Source organism: Dama dama, chromosome 19 (genome assembly GCF_033118175.1).
Source record: "Dama dama isolate Ldn47 chromosome 19, ASM3311817v1, whole genome shotgun sequence".
In the NCBI taxonomy this organism is placed as follows: domain Eukaryota; kingdom Metazoa; phylum Chordata; class Mammalia; order Artiodactyla; family Cervidae; genus Dama; species Dama dama.
The window spans coordinates 91990891-92006220 of record NC_083699.1 but is presented as its reverse complement, the minus strand read 5'-3'; the positions used below and the strand labels follow the sequence as shown (position 1 = coordinate 92006220).

The 15330-nt window shown below is 39.8% G+C and overlaps 1 protein-coding gene across 3 annotated transcripts in view; it reads left to right on the top strand.

The window, feature by feature from the left end:
* Positions 1-15330, top strand: part of SLC9A9 (solute carrier family 9 member A9) — a 676865-nt gene that overhangs the window by 422359 nt on the left and 239176 nt on the right. For all 3 annotated transcript variants that reach the window (XM_061167805.1, XM_061167802.1, XM_061167803.1), the window contains exon 12: positions 11369-11522. In XM_061167805.1, coding sequence (XP_061023788.1) covers positions 11369-11522 — 154 coding nt within the window. The remainder of the gene's footprint in view (positions 1-11368; positions 11523-15330) is intronic.

Here is a 15330-nt window from a genome sequence, read left to right as displayed (position 1 = left end):
ATTATTTCTTTTTCTGGGGTCTGTCTTACACATGGTAGGAGATTTAGCAGCATCCTTGGGCTCTGCCCAGGAATTCCATGATGGCTCAGATGGTAAAGAATCCAGCTGCAATGCAGGAGACACAGGTTCAATCCCTAGGTCAAGAATATCCCCTGGAAAAAGAAATGACAACACACTCCAGTATTCTTGCCTGGGAAATCCCTTGGACAGAGGAGCCTGGCAAATCCATGGGTCACAAAGAATCAGACATGATTGAGTGACTAACACTTTCACTTTTCACCTGGGCTCTACCCACTAAATTAACAGTGGTGCCTCCCACCTTCCAGTTGTGGACAAACCATAAATGTCCCTAGATATTGCCAAATATTCTCTGAGGGACAAAATCACCCAATATGAGAACCACTGGTCAAACAGAAAACTTATGAGTTGATCCTTCGAACACAACCTGGCCATAAGTTGGGTGCTCCTCCTCACAGAATGTGGACTTTCTTCTGATCTCTGTCAGCCTTTCTCTTGAAACCCTCCGTTGAAGTTTTCAGCTAATGGCAAGGATAATTCCGCAGTTTCCTACATCCACCTCTTACATAAAAATAAGCTTCCAAAGCCAGAGGCATCTATGCATGTAGACTCAGAGCTGTGACAGAGCTAATCCTTCTGACAATTACCCTTCCTGGCTGCCTAAGGTGTCCAAAAGCAAACTTCATTTTATGCAAAAATATACTAAAGTTACATCGCATTCCTCAGTGGCCTTAGGTTGAAGTGCTTCAAGTTCAGGAAGAGAGATGAAGGAAAGAAGGTTCTGCTTGTCTGACACAGGCTTAGTTTCCAGAAAAACTCAATTTATTTTTGAATGCAGAAGGCTTTTTCACTGAAACAATCTGTTGGTTTCACTTCCATGTGATAAAACAATGTTGAACTGAAAATGGGACTGTGTTACAAGGTGGTACTATCTTGGAAAAATGTATTTTGAAACCAGACTGACATTTTTGCTGGAAGTAGTTACCCTTTGCAAGGTCATGGGACTTTAGCAACAGTAAAAGCAATGCATAATTCAATTTTAGATCCAAACTATGGTTTGATTTATCAGATTATTGATAAGAATGTGTTAAATCTTTGAAATCAATCCCTTCACAGTACTTGAAGTGAAGGGGAAAAAGGGATGGCAAAGAATTTTCCAAATGGAAAAAAAGGCAGCAAAATAACTCATTTCAGGGACATTTGTTTTAAAGACTGGGTCAGTTTCTCACAGACATTTTTGCATCCCTGCCCAACTGCTCATTTTCCTTTAGGTTCCACTTGTGCTTCAGATGCAAAGTATGACCTTTCCCTTGTCCATTCTCTCATGCATTTATCCAATGCTTGCTTGCATGATAAGTCACTTCAGTCATATCTAACTCTTTGTGGCCCTATGGACTGTAGCCTGCCAAGATCCTCTGTCCATGGGTTGCTCCAGGCAAGAATACTGGAGTGGGCATAAAAATTCAGATGGTGTAATTGTAATAAATGGCAGGCAAAAAAGAAAAAAAAAAGACCTGGATTAAAGTGGAGGGCACTTAGATGGCAGGATCATGACAGCCTTTCTGAGGCCTGAGATGATGAGCAGCCAGGGCATAGGGGAAACTGAGGGGAATGTAGGAAGGGGAGATGAGAAAAGCTAGGAGCACCCCTCAAGGTGGGAGGAGCAGCACAGAGGCCTTGAAACAAGATAAAACATGGCTTAAAATAAACTTTATCTTCCCACATTTTTCAAACTCCAAACTTTCCTCCTGTCTTCTTATTCTCTCCAGTAAAAAGACCTTTCCCCTGAACTCCAGACTCTTAGATCCAACCACCTGCTCAACTTCTGCACTTACATGACTACTAGGCATCTTGGATTTTGCAGGGCTGGAATATACCCCTTGATCTCCCCTAGACACCCAAATCTGCTCTTCTCACAGAATTTTCCTCAATTCGTCCCATTGCTCAGGCCATAAGTTCTTGGAGTTCTCTCATCTTCTCATACTCCTTGTCGAACTCATCAGCAAATATTGTCAGCCTTTGACATTATTCCAGCACTTATGATGCTACCATTCTGTTCTGATCCACTTTTACTTCTCATATGAATTATGCAGCAGCCTTCTCACTGATCTCCTGCCTCCAATCTAAAGATCTGTTTTTCATAGCAAAGCCAGAGGGATCATTTTGAGCATAGACTAGATCACATCACTACCCTGCCAAAAACCTTCCTGAAGTTCTCCATCTCAAAATAAACTTCAAAAGCCATGATGTTCAAGCATGATCTGGCTCAGTTACCTCTCTGATGTTATCTCCTTCCACTCTCCCCCCAAACTTGCCCCCACCCCATTCATCTTGTTCCAGCCACACCAGCCCCTTTGTTGCTATGTGAACAAGCACATCCTTGCCTCAGGGCCTTTGTACCTATTGTTCCGGGAGCCTGAAGTGTTTTCTTCCAGATGCACACATGGCTTCTCCCTCATTAGGGTCTAAGCTCAAATGTCACCTAACCAAAGTGGCTTTCCTAATCACCTTAAAAACTCCCACACTTCACATAAACACATCCTCTATCTTCTTACCCTACTTTTGTTTTCTTCACATATTACTTTTTACTTCTTTTTTAAACTAATCTGGAAGCCCCTTTAAGGCAGAAACTATCTCTTGCTTACTGCTATCCCCTGTAGTCCAAATGAATGAAAAAGCACAAGAATGTCACCACCTCATACCTCCAGGGTTTAAAGCCACTGCAAACATTCAATTCAAAAGCATTCACTGAGTTTCAAGTTTTGAATACTATGAGAGATATAAAACTGTGTAAAGAAGTTGTAATCCCAACCTTTAAAAAGATTAATAATTGAGAATAAAGAATAGATCACATTAAACTACTGATTCATCTCAGACTATCATTTAATAATATGAGTGGCATGAACAATATGTTTTATAGGATTTCTAAGAAAGAGAGAGCAATATGGCCTGGAGTATTCCAGAAAAACTTCATGGTGTTGGCATAGAAGCAGAAAGAAGTTAATAATAGGCTTAACAGTGGGATCATTGCATAGTGCATGCTCAGTTGCCCTGTCATGCTCAACTCTTTGCGACCCCATGGACTTTAGCACGCCAGGCTCCTCTGACCATGGTATTTCCCAGGCAAGAATACTGGAGTGGGTTGTCGTTTCCTTCTCCAGGGGATCTTCCTGACCCAAGAATGAACCTGCATCCTCTGCGTCTCTTGCATTGGCAGGCGGATTCTTTACCACTAAGCCACCTGGAAAGCCCCATGGCATAGGGGCAAGAATAACAATTATTTCTGGGGAGAAAGAAGACCACCTTGTTGGTATGCAAAGCTCTCAGTGAACTCAGAGTCTCAGTGAACTCAGATCTCAGAGAAGGCAGATAAGGAAAGAGGGGTTGAACTTCTGATTGAGGGGTTTCTATGGACTGTAGGAAGCCACTTATGGTTGCTGGATCAGATTACCACCTCATAAAGTTAGATTTTGAGGAAATTGTTTAGAGGGACATTGATAATTTAGAAGGAGGAAAAAGGGAAGGCTGTGAGGCTGAGAGACCAGAGTGTCAGTCAGGGGCACAGTCAGAACGTGAGACGATGGGCCCTGGACCAAGGTGAATCAGAGGGAAGGAAGAGGAGTCTTTGCTTTCAGGTGACTCATCTCTGCTGGATACAAATTTCTAGAGTTAGGACAGTAGCATGAATGACTCATACATGTTTAAGTTTCACAGCTGATTGTGATGTGTGCTCCTGACTAAAGACCATAAGCTAGTCTTAAAACCTCCATTTAGTGATGAGACAACACAGATTCAGATAAGGCAATCTGCTTAGGATCATGCAACTTGTTGGGGCAAGTCTGAGAACAAATCCAGGTCTCTTGACTCTCAATATGAGGCTTTAAGAGTCAATTAATAGTAAAATAGCAGAAGCCAAACTTGCAGAAACTCAACCACTCCACTAAACTAAGAGGTATCAATCACTTTTCCACATGTAATCTGAAACCATGAAGAATCAGAACATTCATCCATTCACTAATCTTTTCTGTGCTTGGCATTACTGTAAGTGTCTGGATAAACACAAAGCCAGCCAATTACAGTGTAATGTCATAAATCCCCTAGACCAATCTCAGCTAGTACTAGGAATGTCAGTTAACCTAATCCAGGCCCAGACCTCAGAGGAGGCTTCATAGAGAAATCAGAGGCTCCACTGAGCTCTGAAGATGAGTGAGAATTAGGTGAAACTTGGGTGAGAGTTACAGAAGAAAGAACTAGAAAAAATTTGAATGGGAGAAAAATGATTCAAGTATAGAAAATCAGGTATGCAAAGACCTCTTTTACACCACCGTTGAATTCAGTGTCTGAAACCTTGAACATTTGTTGACAATGCCACAGTTTGGGCCCTCATGCAGTTTAGCAGTTTTATCTTTTTCTTCATCAGGGTATACATGCAAAGCATACTTTTCATACACCTGATGGGCTTTCCAGGTGGTGCAGTTGGTAAAGTATCTGCCTGCCAATGCAGGAGATGCAAGAGATGGGGGGTTCAATCCTGGGTTAGGGAGATCCCCTGAAGGGGGAAATGACAACCCATTCCAGAATTCTTGCCTGGAAAATTCCATGGATAGAGGAGCCTGGTGGACTACAGCCCATAGGGTCACAAAGAGTTGGACAAGACTGAGCATACATGCATGCATCTGATACACTTTGTCATAGTTAACCTGTTAAAAAAAAGAGTCATTTTTGTAGGACCATGAGCCCTGGAATACAGGAGTCCAAGCTTCCTCATCATTGCATACCCCCACTGTATCCTGGGTAACATGTAGCACAGAGTGACGGCTTAATAAACATTTAGGTTTAGACTGTTGCTTGCACTTTCAGTGCAAATGCTTTTGGGGTACTTGTATTCTTGTGACTTAAATGTAACTGTATATGACCTTCACCCTGTTCAGAACACAACTGCAAATTTATACTAGATTAAGTTTCACTTTTGCTGTTTAAAGATAAACAGGAAGCTGCACATTTTCTGCAGCAGGGGTCCTTGCCTGAAAGCATTCTTTGGTTCAATAGTCTTCTATTGTTATGAATAGAACATCAACATAATTAACATAAGAATCCCTTAGAGGCCAATTTTAAATGAAACCACATTTAATTGCAGGTATTCTTTTATTTCCCAAGATGATGCTAACTTTCCAACTGAGTATGTGAAATATGTCAAGTCTCTGAGCAGTAAACCCATCTAAAACAAAATGGTAGACTGTCAACCCCCAAAAGTATGGAATTATGTCAGTTAGTTGGCCAAAACAAAGAGGGAAAAAAAGTAAATGCAAAGAGTCAAAGTACCCATAAAACAAAACAAAACAGGTTTTGGCAATGAGTTCAGAATTTCCTGGTTTCTAAGCAAAATGATATATGTTCTTTGTGAACAGTGTTTTGCTGAAAGAAATGCCTAAGTGACTACTAATCTTTAATTTCTAGTATTTTGCTAATAGCCTAAGTAATTTATTTCAACCCTAAAGTCCTCTGTTTCCCAAATCCATTGTACGAAGAAGTTAAGTGTGCCCAGAACCTCCACATAGCAGATAATCAACGCATATTGCTATGGACTGAATTGTGTCTCCTTCCCAGGTGGCGCTAGTGATAAAGAACCTGACTGCCAATGCAGGAGATACTGGAGACACAGGTTCATCCCTGGGTCTGGAAGATCCCTTGGAGGAGGGCCTGGCAATCCACTCCCGTATTCTTGCCTGGAGAATCCCATGAACAGAGGAGCCTGGTGGGCTACAGTCCATAGAGTTGCAAAGAGTTGCATACAACTGAAGCAGCTGAGCACATACGCACGTACAAATTCATAAATTGAAGCCCTAACTTCCAATATGATGTTAATTGGAGACAGAGGCTTTGGGAGACAATTAGATGAGGTTATGAGGGTAGAGCACCTATGATGGAAGTAAGACCCTTCTAAGAAAAGACAGCACCACCACTGAGCTTGCTCTTGCATGGCACGCACGTGGCCTTCTGCAAGCCAGAGAGAAAACTCTCACTAGAACCTGGCCATGCTGGCAGCCTGATTGTAGACATCCTGGTCTGCACAACTGTGACAAATATTTTCTATTGTTGAAGCTACCCAAACCATGATATTTTATTTTGTCAGACTAAGCCACACTCCACAAGGATGGCATAGAATTTTCCTTTAAATACCAAAATCAGAAAAGACAAACATACCCACCTCCTAATCTGGCTTTCCTGGAAGTGCTAAGTGAATTTTCAACTAAGCTTCTTTGGCAAGACAAAAAGACTGTGTAAGTTGCACGTTGCAGGACAAGTGGTTTTTATCATGACACCATTATAATTCTTGGAGAAGGAAATGGCAACCCACTCCAGTACTCTTGACTGGAAAATCCCATGGATGGAGGAGCCTGGTAGGCTACAGTCCATGGGGTCGCAAAGAGTCAGACACGACTGAGTGACTTGACTCATATTGACTCAAGACACTAAGACATGTGTGTATTGAATGAAGCGATGAGTGACCATTGATTTGACAATTAATTGTCTAGGCTCTAAATGTGTGATCAGTAACTTTGGCGGATGAGTGAGATGTAGACAGCCCTTCCCATCTAACGTTCTAGATGAGCGTCACTTCGTCCACTTAGTGACCTCACCTTTCTCAGTTCCAGGCTTCCCATGCTACCAAGTCATCTCACACGTTGTTGTTTAGTCACTCAGTTGTGTCTGACTTTTTTGTGACCCCGTGGACTGTAACCGCCCAGGCTCCTCTGTCCATGGGATTTCCCAGGCAAGAATACTGGAGTGGGTTGCCGTTTCCTTCTCCAGGGGATCTTCCCAAACTGGAGATCCAACCAGCATCTCCTGCATTGGAAGTGGCTTCTTTACCACTGAGCCACCGGAAGCCCGCATCTCAAATGTGATATAGGCCATATTTGCAACGTGCACAACAAAGTGTGACACACCTTTTAGGTGGTCATTATATGGAGAAGACCTGTGATAGAGCCATCTTGGAGTTGTTTCTTAGTATGTCACAAGTGTAAATACAAGACAGTGGCTGCATTTTTTTTTTTTCTGTATGAGATCTCTACATTGCATCCCCCTGTAAATATAGTTTTATGTATAGAGTACAGATATTTTAGAAGTCAGAATAACATATATTTTTGAGTATATTTTTAGATCAAGAACTGCTCAGGTATAGATAATTTATATTTAAGAGCCTAGTTATGCTAGTTTAAAAATAGCAATTTTAGGAAGATAAATGATTACGTTCTTCCTTGTCCTTGATAACTAACATGAAACATTTACAGTAAGTGTGATATAGCAAGTTTTAACTTTTATTCCAGTCTCTATTCTTTTCTTTATCACAAAATTCAAAGTAAAAACAAAACAAAATAGAACAAAAACCAAACAAATACACACATATGTATACACAAATATTCAATAAAATGAAAACAAATACTTAGATTCTCTCTTAATATTTCTAACACACACCACTTCATTTAGGGTAATGCCTTATTGTGGACATTTCAGGCAATAGGAACTTGAGAGAAAGAGAAAATGAAAAGACCAGCTTTCGTCTCCAATCTTGTTCTGATTAAACACTGTTAGGAGCTTTACCTTAACCTATAAATTTTCTCCTCAGATATAGAAAGCTGTTGCAAAACTGTTTCCTTCTGTTCTCATTCCCTAATGACACCATTTGTATTTCCTGGAGAGAACATTATTGAAATATTCTCCAGTAATAAGGGTTATTAATATCCTCACTCTCTTCTTCTCAGCTGGGTCTAAATGCATGAGCATCTCTGATGGGGAACTTTTCTTCTTGAATATAGCCATATAAGTGTTCAGAATTTCTGATGTATAAGAACTTTTTTTTTATTAATATCTACTTCAAATGTTATCTTCAGGCCATTTCCTTGTCTACATAGAGATTTAGAATAATTTTCTTCTTCCATTACATTTTGTTCCTTGAAGGTAATTTTATAATCAGAGTACATGTTCCTCTCTCTTTCTGAGGCTTCCTTGTTTCAGGCAAAATATATTAAGTCTCTCTAGTCTAATTCTCTGAATCTTGTGTTATGCCACTTGTCTCTTGTCTATACTCAGCATGGAGATAAGAAAGGAGTATTATGTTAAGTTGGGAACCCAAGGATAAAAACCAAGGTAGTTACAGTTTTCCTCATCCTATCCTGTATCAAATTTCTAAAAGCCTTTTAATGTATGAATACAGATTTAGAAATTTAGAAACCTAGATGGTACAATAAATACTTTAAAAAATAGACCATTAAAATTTTAGGTATGTGACTTAAACCTTCCTATTGAAGTAACAAAATCACTACATTTGACTTATACTTGTTGTCATCATAAATGTTTATTTGCCCTATTACATGGTATTACAGAGCCTGTAAATCTCTTATAAGCCGTGTGTTACCCAAGACAGATTTTCCATTTTAACATTTTTATTTTACTACTTGTACTTTTATTTACTCTTCTTCATAGTCTATATCTGTTTTTATATCATCCCATTTTGATTTGAAATCTTCACATTTAATCTTCTTCAACCTCTTCTTGCAAATATATTTAATATGGATTCATAAAAATTCAATTAGCATATTATTATTAAAGAGGAAGAATGAAGCAAAAAATCAGGTTTTAATACATCAGTTCAGATTACAGACTTTGAAAAAGTACGTTCTCAGGCTGGAGGAATTCTTCAATGTTATTTAATTATTTACTCATTTTCAGTGATCCATAAGCTTGGTTTTCCTTGTTGTCTAACACATTTGATTTTTCCAAAAATTATGTGTGCCCAGAAAGACTTTTTTTGGTAAATACAGACAATATTTTTTTAATTGCATGGTAGAGTATTTAAAATAATTTTGAAAATGAAAACTAAGAATCACTCTACCTGATATCAAGTCCTACCATATACCTACAATAATCATGACAGTATGCCATCAGAATAGGAATAGAGACACAGATCAGTGGAACAAAATAGAGAACCTAGGAATTGAGCCAACAACTGATTTTTGGAAAAGGTACAAAAGCAACTCAATAGAGCAATTAAACATCCATGGGCAAGAAAAGAAAAAAAAAAAGAAGACTCTCAACCTAAAACTCACCACTTATGCCAAAATTAACGTAAAATGAGCATAGACCTAAATGTGAAATGTAAAGATATATAACTTTAGAAAAAAATTTAAAACAGGGGAATATCTTTGAGACCTAGAGCTAGTACAGAGTTCTCAGCACTGTGCTTAGTTCTCAGTCATGTCCGAGTCTTTGCAACCTCACGGACTGCAGCCTGCCAGGCTCTTCTGTCCATGGGATTCTCCAGGCAAGAATACTGGAGTGGATTGTCATGCCCTCCTCCAGGGGACCTTCCCAACCCAGGGATCAAACCCAGGTCTCCCACATTACAGGTGGGAGCCTGTCTGAGCCACCAGGGAAGAACAAGAATACTGGAGTGGGTTCAGTTCAGTTCAGTCACTCAGTTGTGTCCGACTCTTTGCGACCCCGTGGACTACAGCACGCCAGGCCTCCCTGTCCATCACCAACTCCCGGAGTTTACCCAAACTCATGTCCGTTGAGTCGGTGATGCCATCCAATCATCTCATCCTCTGTCATCCCCTTCTCCTCCTGCCTTCAATCTTTCCCAGCATCAGGGAATGAGTCAGTTCTTTGTATCACGTGGCCAAAGTATTGGAGTTTCAGCTTCAATACCAATGAACACTCAGGACTGATCTCCTTTAGGATGGACTGGTTGGATCTCCTTGCAGTCCAAGGGACTCTCAAGAGTCTTCTCCAACACCACAATTCAAACGCATCAATTTTTCGGTACTCAGCTTTCTTTATAGTCCAACTCTCATATCCATACGTGACTACTGGAAAAACAATAGCCTTGACTAGATGGACCTTTGTTGGTGAAGTAATGTCTCTGCTTTTTAATATGCTGTTTAGGTTGGTCATATCTTTCCTTCCAAGGAGTAAGGGTCTTTTAATAGCCTATCCCTATTCCCCACCCCAGGAACCAAACCGGGGGCTCTTGCATTGCAGGTGGATTCTTTACCTGCTGAGCTAGTAGATCATAGACTTGACTGCAAATAGATGATTCATAAAAAGAAACATTCTTATGGCAGAAAGTGAAGAAGAACTAAAGAGCCTCTTGATGAATGTGAGAGGGGAGAGTGAAAAAGTTGGCTTAAAGCTCAACATTCGGAAAACTAAGATCATGGCATCCAGTCCCATCACTTCATGGCAAATAGATGGGGAAACAGTGGAACAGTGGCTGACTTTATTTTTGGGGGCTCCAACATTACTGCAGATAGTGAATGTAGCCATGAAATTAAAAGACGCTTACTCCTTGGAAGTATGGCTGACTCAAGTTGATGTATGGCAGAAACTAACACAACAATGTAAAGCAATCATCCTCCAATTAAAAATAAATTAAAAACAAGAATAAAATATTAAATTCCACTAGGAAAATGGAAATTACATCCCAATAAGCTAGCAGAATGACTGAAATTTAAAACAGAGACAACACTAGAGCTGATAAGGATGCAGAGAAACTGGAGACTTATATATTGCTGATGGGAATGTAAAATGGTAGTGCCCTTCTGGAAAAGTTTGGCAGTTTCTTTTAAAAACATGCAAATACCATATAACTCAGTGATTGCTCCTGGGAATTTATCTCAGAGAGTAGAAAACTTATGTTCACATACACAACAGCCTTTTTGTAACAGCCAAGACCAAGAACTACCCAGACGGTCTTTAACAGGTAAACAAACTGTGGAACTTGCATACCATGGAAATACTTACCACTCAAGAGTGAAAAGAACCGAACTATTGATACATTTGACAACCCTGATGAGTATCCAGGGAATTAGGCTGGGTGGAAAAAAACCAATTCCAAAAGGCTATCTACTTTACAATTTCATTTATATAACATTCTTGAAATGGCAAAATTATAGAAAAGGAGAATGGATTACTGGTTGCCAGATGTTAAGGAAGAAGTTTGTGGGAGAAAAGCAGGTATGTTTATAAAGGGTAACATGAGGGATCTTTACAGTGTTAGGAATGTGCTGAATCTTGCCTATATCAGTGTCAAAATCCTGGTTGTAATGTTGTTACTTAAGTTTTGCAAGACGTTGTCTTTGGGGAGGAAATGGGGAACAGGCACACAGTAAGTCCCTATTATTTCTTACAACTACAGGTGAGTCTACAGTTATCTCAAAATTGAAAGTTTAATTCTAAAAAGAAGTTGTGTTTGTCAGTAAATGGTAATGGTAAAGATAAATTCAGGGAAATGAGAACGACACTTATATAGATGTTTACTTTCCTTCGTCTGGTGTTTCCCTATAAGGTCTGCGAGGAGCGATAGCCTTTGCCTTAGCTATTCGGAACACAGAATCTCAGCCAAAGCAAATGATGTTTACCACCACGCTGCTCCTCGTGTTCTTCACAGTCTGGATATTCGGAGGAGGAACAACTCCCATGCTGACCTGGCTTCAGATCAGGTGGGTGACACTGCTTAACAAAGGAAATCATTATGAGGTATGATTGTGCTGTACTGTTTCAGATGTTGCTGGCTGGCCAAGAGTACAGGGGCATGTGTGTGCCTTAACTTTCCCTGGGGTCAGATCAACCTTCAGTGACAAGGTGAAACAATATGACTGATCACCAACAGAACTGACTTTACCAAGAGTTCTAGAAATCTCAGGATGATGTCTGTTCACAGTCTACAGTCCCTAGAAGTGACTCTCTATCTATGAGTTCTTCCATTCAATCAGATTTATTGAGTACAATGTGATATGCTATGGCGTTGACAAAAATGAGTAAGACACCAGTCTTCTCTTCAAGATACTTGTGATAAAATGCAATTTATACAGAAAAGGCTGTGATACAAAGGAAAAAATGAAGTTTTGTTTTTAATTCCTATAGCACTTAGGATAAAATTGAGGACACAGGAAATGCTTAAGTGTATTTGATTATTCAGCCATATGTTTAGCCAGAGGGATGCTGTAAACACAGATTAGACAACTTCTCAAAGGAAAATGGGGTCAGGGCTTCAGTTAGGGGCCATTCAATAAGCAGTGCTTGGAAGACGACTGCTGTGAACCTGAAAGATGCAGGTAGTAGACGATATGATGAACAATGAATAGCTTGTGGCAACTGTGGAAAGGGACAAATCTATTGTAAAACGCTCTTGTCTTTATTTAAGTGTTTCTTTGATGTGGGTTCTCAGTTTCTCAGAATGTAACAGTGTTTTACATAAATTACATTTTATTTCCCCAAGTCATACATCTTGATAATCCTGCAGTCCCTCCCCAGTCCCCACCTATTCTCTGTGAGGCAAATCCATACCCATCACATCTGACAGGAAAAGATCCACCTGACTGGGAAGGGACTTCCAAGATTTTTTTCAGACAAGGACTCTGTTATTCCAGCACCAATGTAGTGCCTGGCACATAGAAGAATTGAATAAATAATTGGTACATGAAAAATTAGATGGATGTAATAACCACACACATGTATTTCTTTTGTTAAGCCTTTACTGACAGATTTCTACCCATTGACAAACAGAAGCAGGAGCAGGACTAATGAGTTTAGGATAAAAAAGCTTATGTCTAAACTGGGCCAAGTGGCTATGTGTCAAGCCAAATTCAAGGGGGAAAGGGCCTTTTAAAGTACTGTGAATATTACTAAACACTTAAAAGCGCTTTGACCAAAGGTTGAAATGGAGAGTGTTTTGAAATGCTTGTTGAACTATTTTCTAAGCATGTAAATGTGACCTGCAATTTCTTTCACAGTGGTAGCTACTTGTAGGCTCCTCTGGATGAGCACAAACATTGCATTAAACACTATAGTGTCGGCTCCTCTGTAAAGTGATAGTAAGATAATAGTGTGTTCAGGTTTCTGGAAAATAAATTCAGTAGGTGGATCCATGCATGGAAAAATTAGGACTTGAGAAGCAGAAATTAGAGGATACCAATCCCCACAAGAGAAATATATTGAATGCTCTATCAGGTAAATGAGAAGATTCAGAACATAAAGTGGTGCTGGCAACATTTTCTTTAAAGTAATTCTTATTTTCTACTATTGTGTTTCTTTACCCTGAAGTATTTGTCCCCAAAGCAATAGCATGTTTTACCCTAAAATATTTACCAAACTCTCCTATGTATACGTGTGTGCTAAGTTGCTTCTGTTGTGTCCCACTCTTTGTGATGCTGTGGACTGTAGCCCACCAGGCTCCTCTGTCCATGGGATTCTCCAGGCAAGAATACTGGGATGGGTTGCCATACCCTCCTCCAGGGGATCTTCTGGACCCAGAGATTGAACCCACATTTCTTACATCTCTGGCATTGACAGGCAGGTTCTTTACCTCTCTTTCGAAAGGCATCCATTGGCTTCAGATAGATGTCATAGCTTATGTAGTCTCTTGACAACTGGATCAGCAGGGAGAGGGTAACATAAAACAGGGCCTTAGGCAAGTTAGAAGGTTTATCCGGTTATAGTACAGTGCCTAATAGAGAAAAATAGTAACATCAACTGTAGCATCCACAGGAAGAATCCTGGAGGTCATCTTAGCCCAGTGTCTTATGGCCTGCTGAGAGGCACAGTATGGAGTTGCCAGGTCATGGAGAAGCCTCAGTGAGAACTAGCTCCAAATGGCCCACCAATTCAATGCCAGAATTATCCACCAGCCAGAAGGGAAGAAGAGTGAAAGTTAAAACCATAAGCTTTCAAACTCAAATGAACATCAGAACCACCTCGAGGGCTCATTAAACCGCACCCCACATTGCTGGCCCCTGCCTCAGAATTTCTGATCCAGTAGGTCTGGTTCAGGGCCTAAGAATTTGCATTTTAACCACACCCCAGGCAATGTTGATATGGCTGATTCTGGGACTACATTTTGAGAACCACTGGTTTAGACTTATAACCCCACATGGAAAATTTACGTAAAACACAAGGGGTTACCTTGAGGAGAAAAATTCATTGTGCATTGATCAAGAAGGAAACAGAATATACTAGAATAAACATAAAAGAATAGGAGCATAAGTTAGAGTGTGCTCAGGCACAAGCACAACACACATTTGGTTTGACCATGTACTAGTGGTACCATCATACGCTCTACTTCCATCATGGTTTATAACGCTGTCAAAGAAATCCTCAATTTCATTATGGCTTTTAAATGATAGCTGTCCATCATTTTCACTGTATTTAGGGAGACTTTGCTTGTTTACAGAGAAACATCTCATTAACCATCTTTCATGTCAGATGCTTTCCATGAAATGCCAGAATGTTAGTAAACTGGGGCTTTAATAAAATGACACATAAAGTCGGAACCCAAGGGGCAGGTATGCAAACATGATATAGAATGAACTCAAACATCCTCACTTGGCTATGATTTATTTATACACTTTGCCTTCCCTCTTATATATTTTTTACATTCAACTTTTTTTTTCTTTTTAATTATTAGGTTTGTACTTGAGGATTTTTTTTTTTTGGTCCCTATAAATTTGTCATTCAACTACAAACTATCACAGTAAGATGCAGTTTTATGTAAGATAAAAATTGATAACATTAATATGAATTGCACTTTAATAGAAATAACTTGAAATGGCAATGATTTAAGCTTAGAGAAACTCTATGTAAAGAATGGTCTTTACATATGAAACAAATTCTCCATTGGCTAAGTCTTATCCTGGGACTTCCCCGGTGGCTCAGATGGTAAAGAATCTGCCTGCAATACAGGAGACCCAGGTTTGATTTCTGGGACAGGAAAATCCCCTGAAGAAGGAAATGGCTACCCACTCCAGTATTCTTGCCTGGAGAATTCCATGGACAGAGTTTTATTAACAAAACATTTTTAATGCAGCATTTTAACACAGCATTTAACACAGAGACCTTTGTTTCTTAAAATTCTAGAGAAAAAGATTCCTCCAGTATTATTTTGGAGATTTTCATGTAAAAGAAAGCAGAATGGTCTCTGGATTAGAATCCAGGTCTCCTCCCTTCTGTTAAATACATTAATCCTGGTGGTGAGGAAAACTCAACTCTCAGTAGCCAAGGACTAGCTCTGCTGTTAACCAGGAAACAAGAGATCAAAGGTGTCAGGTTTTGCCCTACAGAGGCCAGTAAACGGTATTATCCACCAAATAATCACACATGTTTACAAACAAAGAGACCAACAGAGTAAACTTTCTGGCCGTGGTAAGTAATTTGGGATGGTAACCCTATTCTTAGTCAAGGGTAGGGTGTCACATGGAGTGAATGGATGGAGAGTAGAGACCATTTGTTCAGCCGCTCAGTCATGAGTGACCC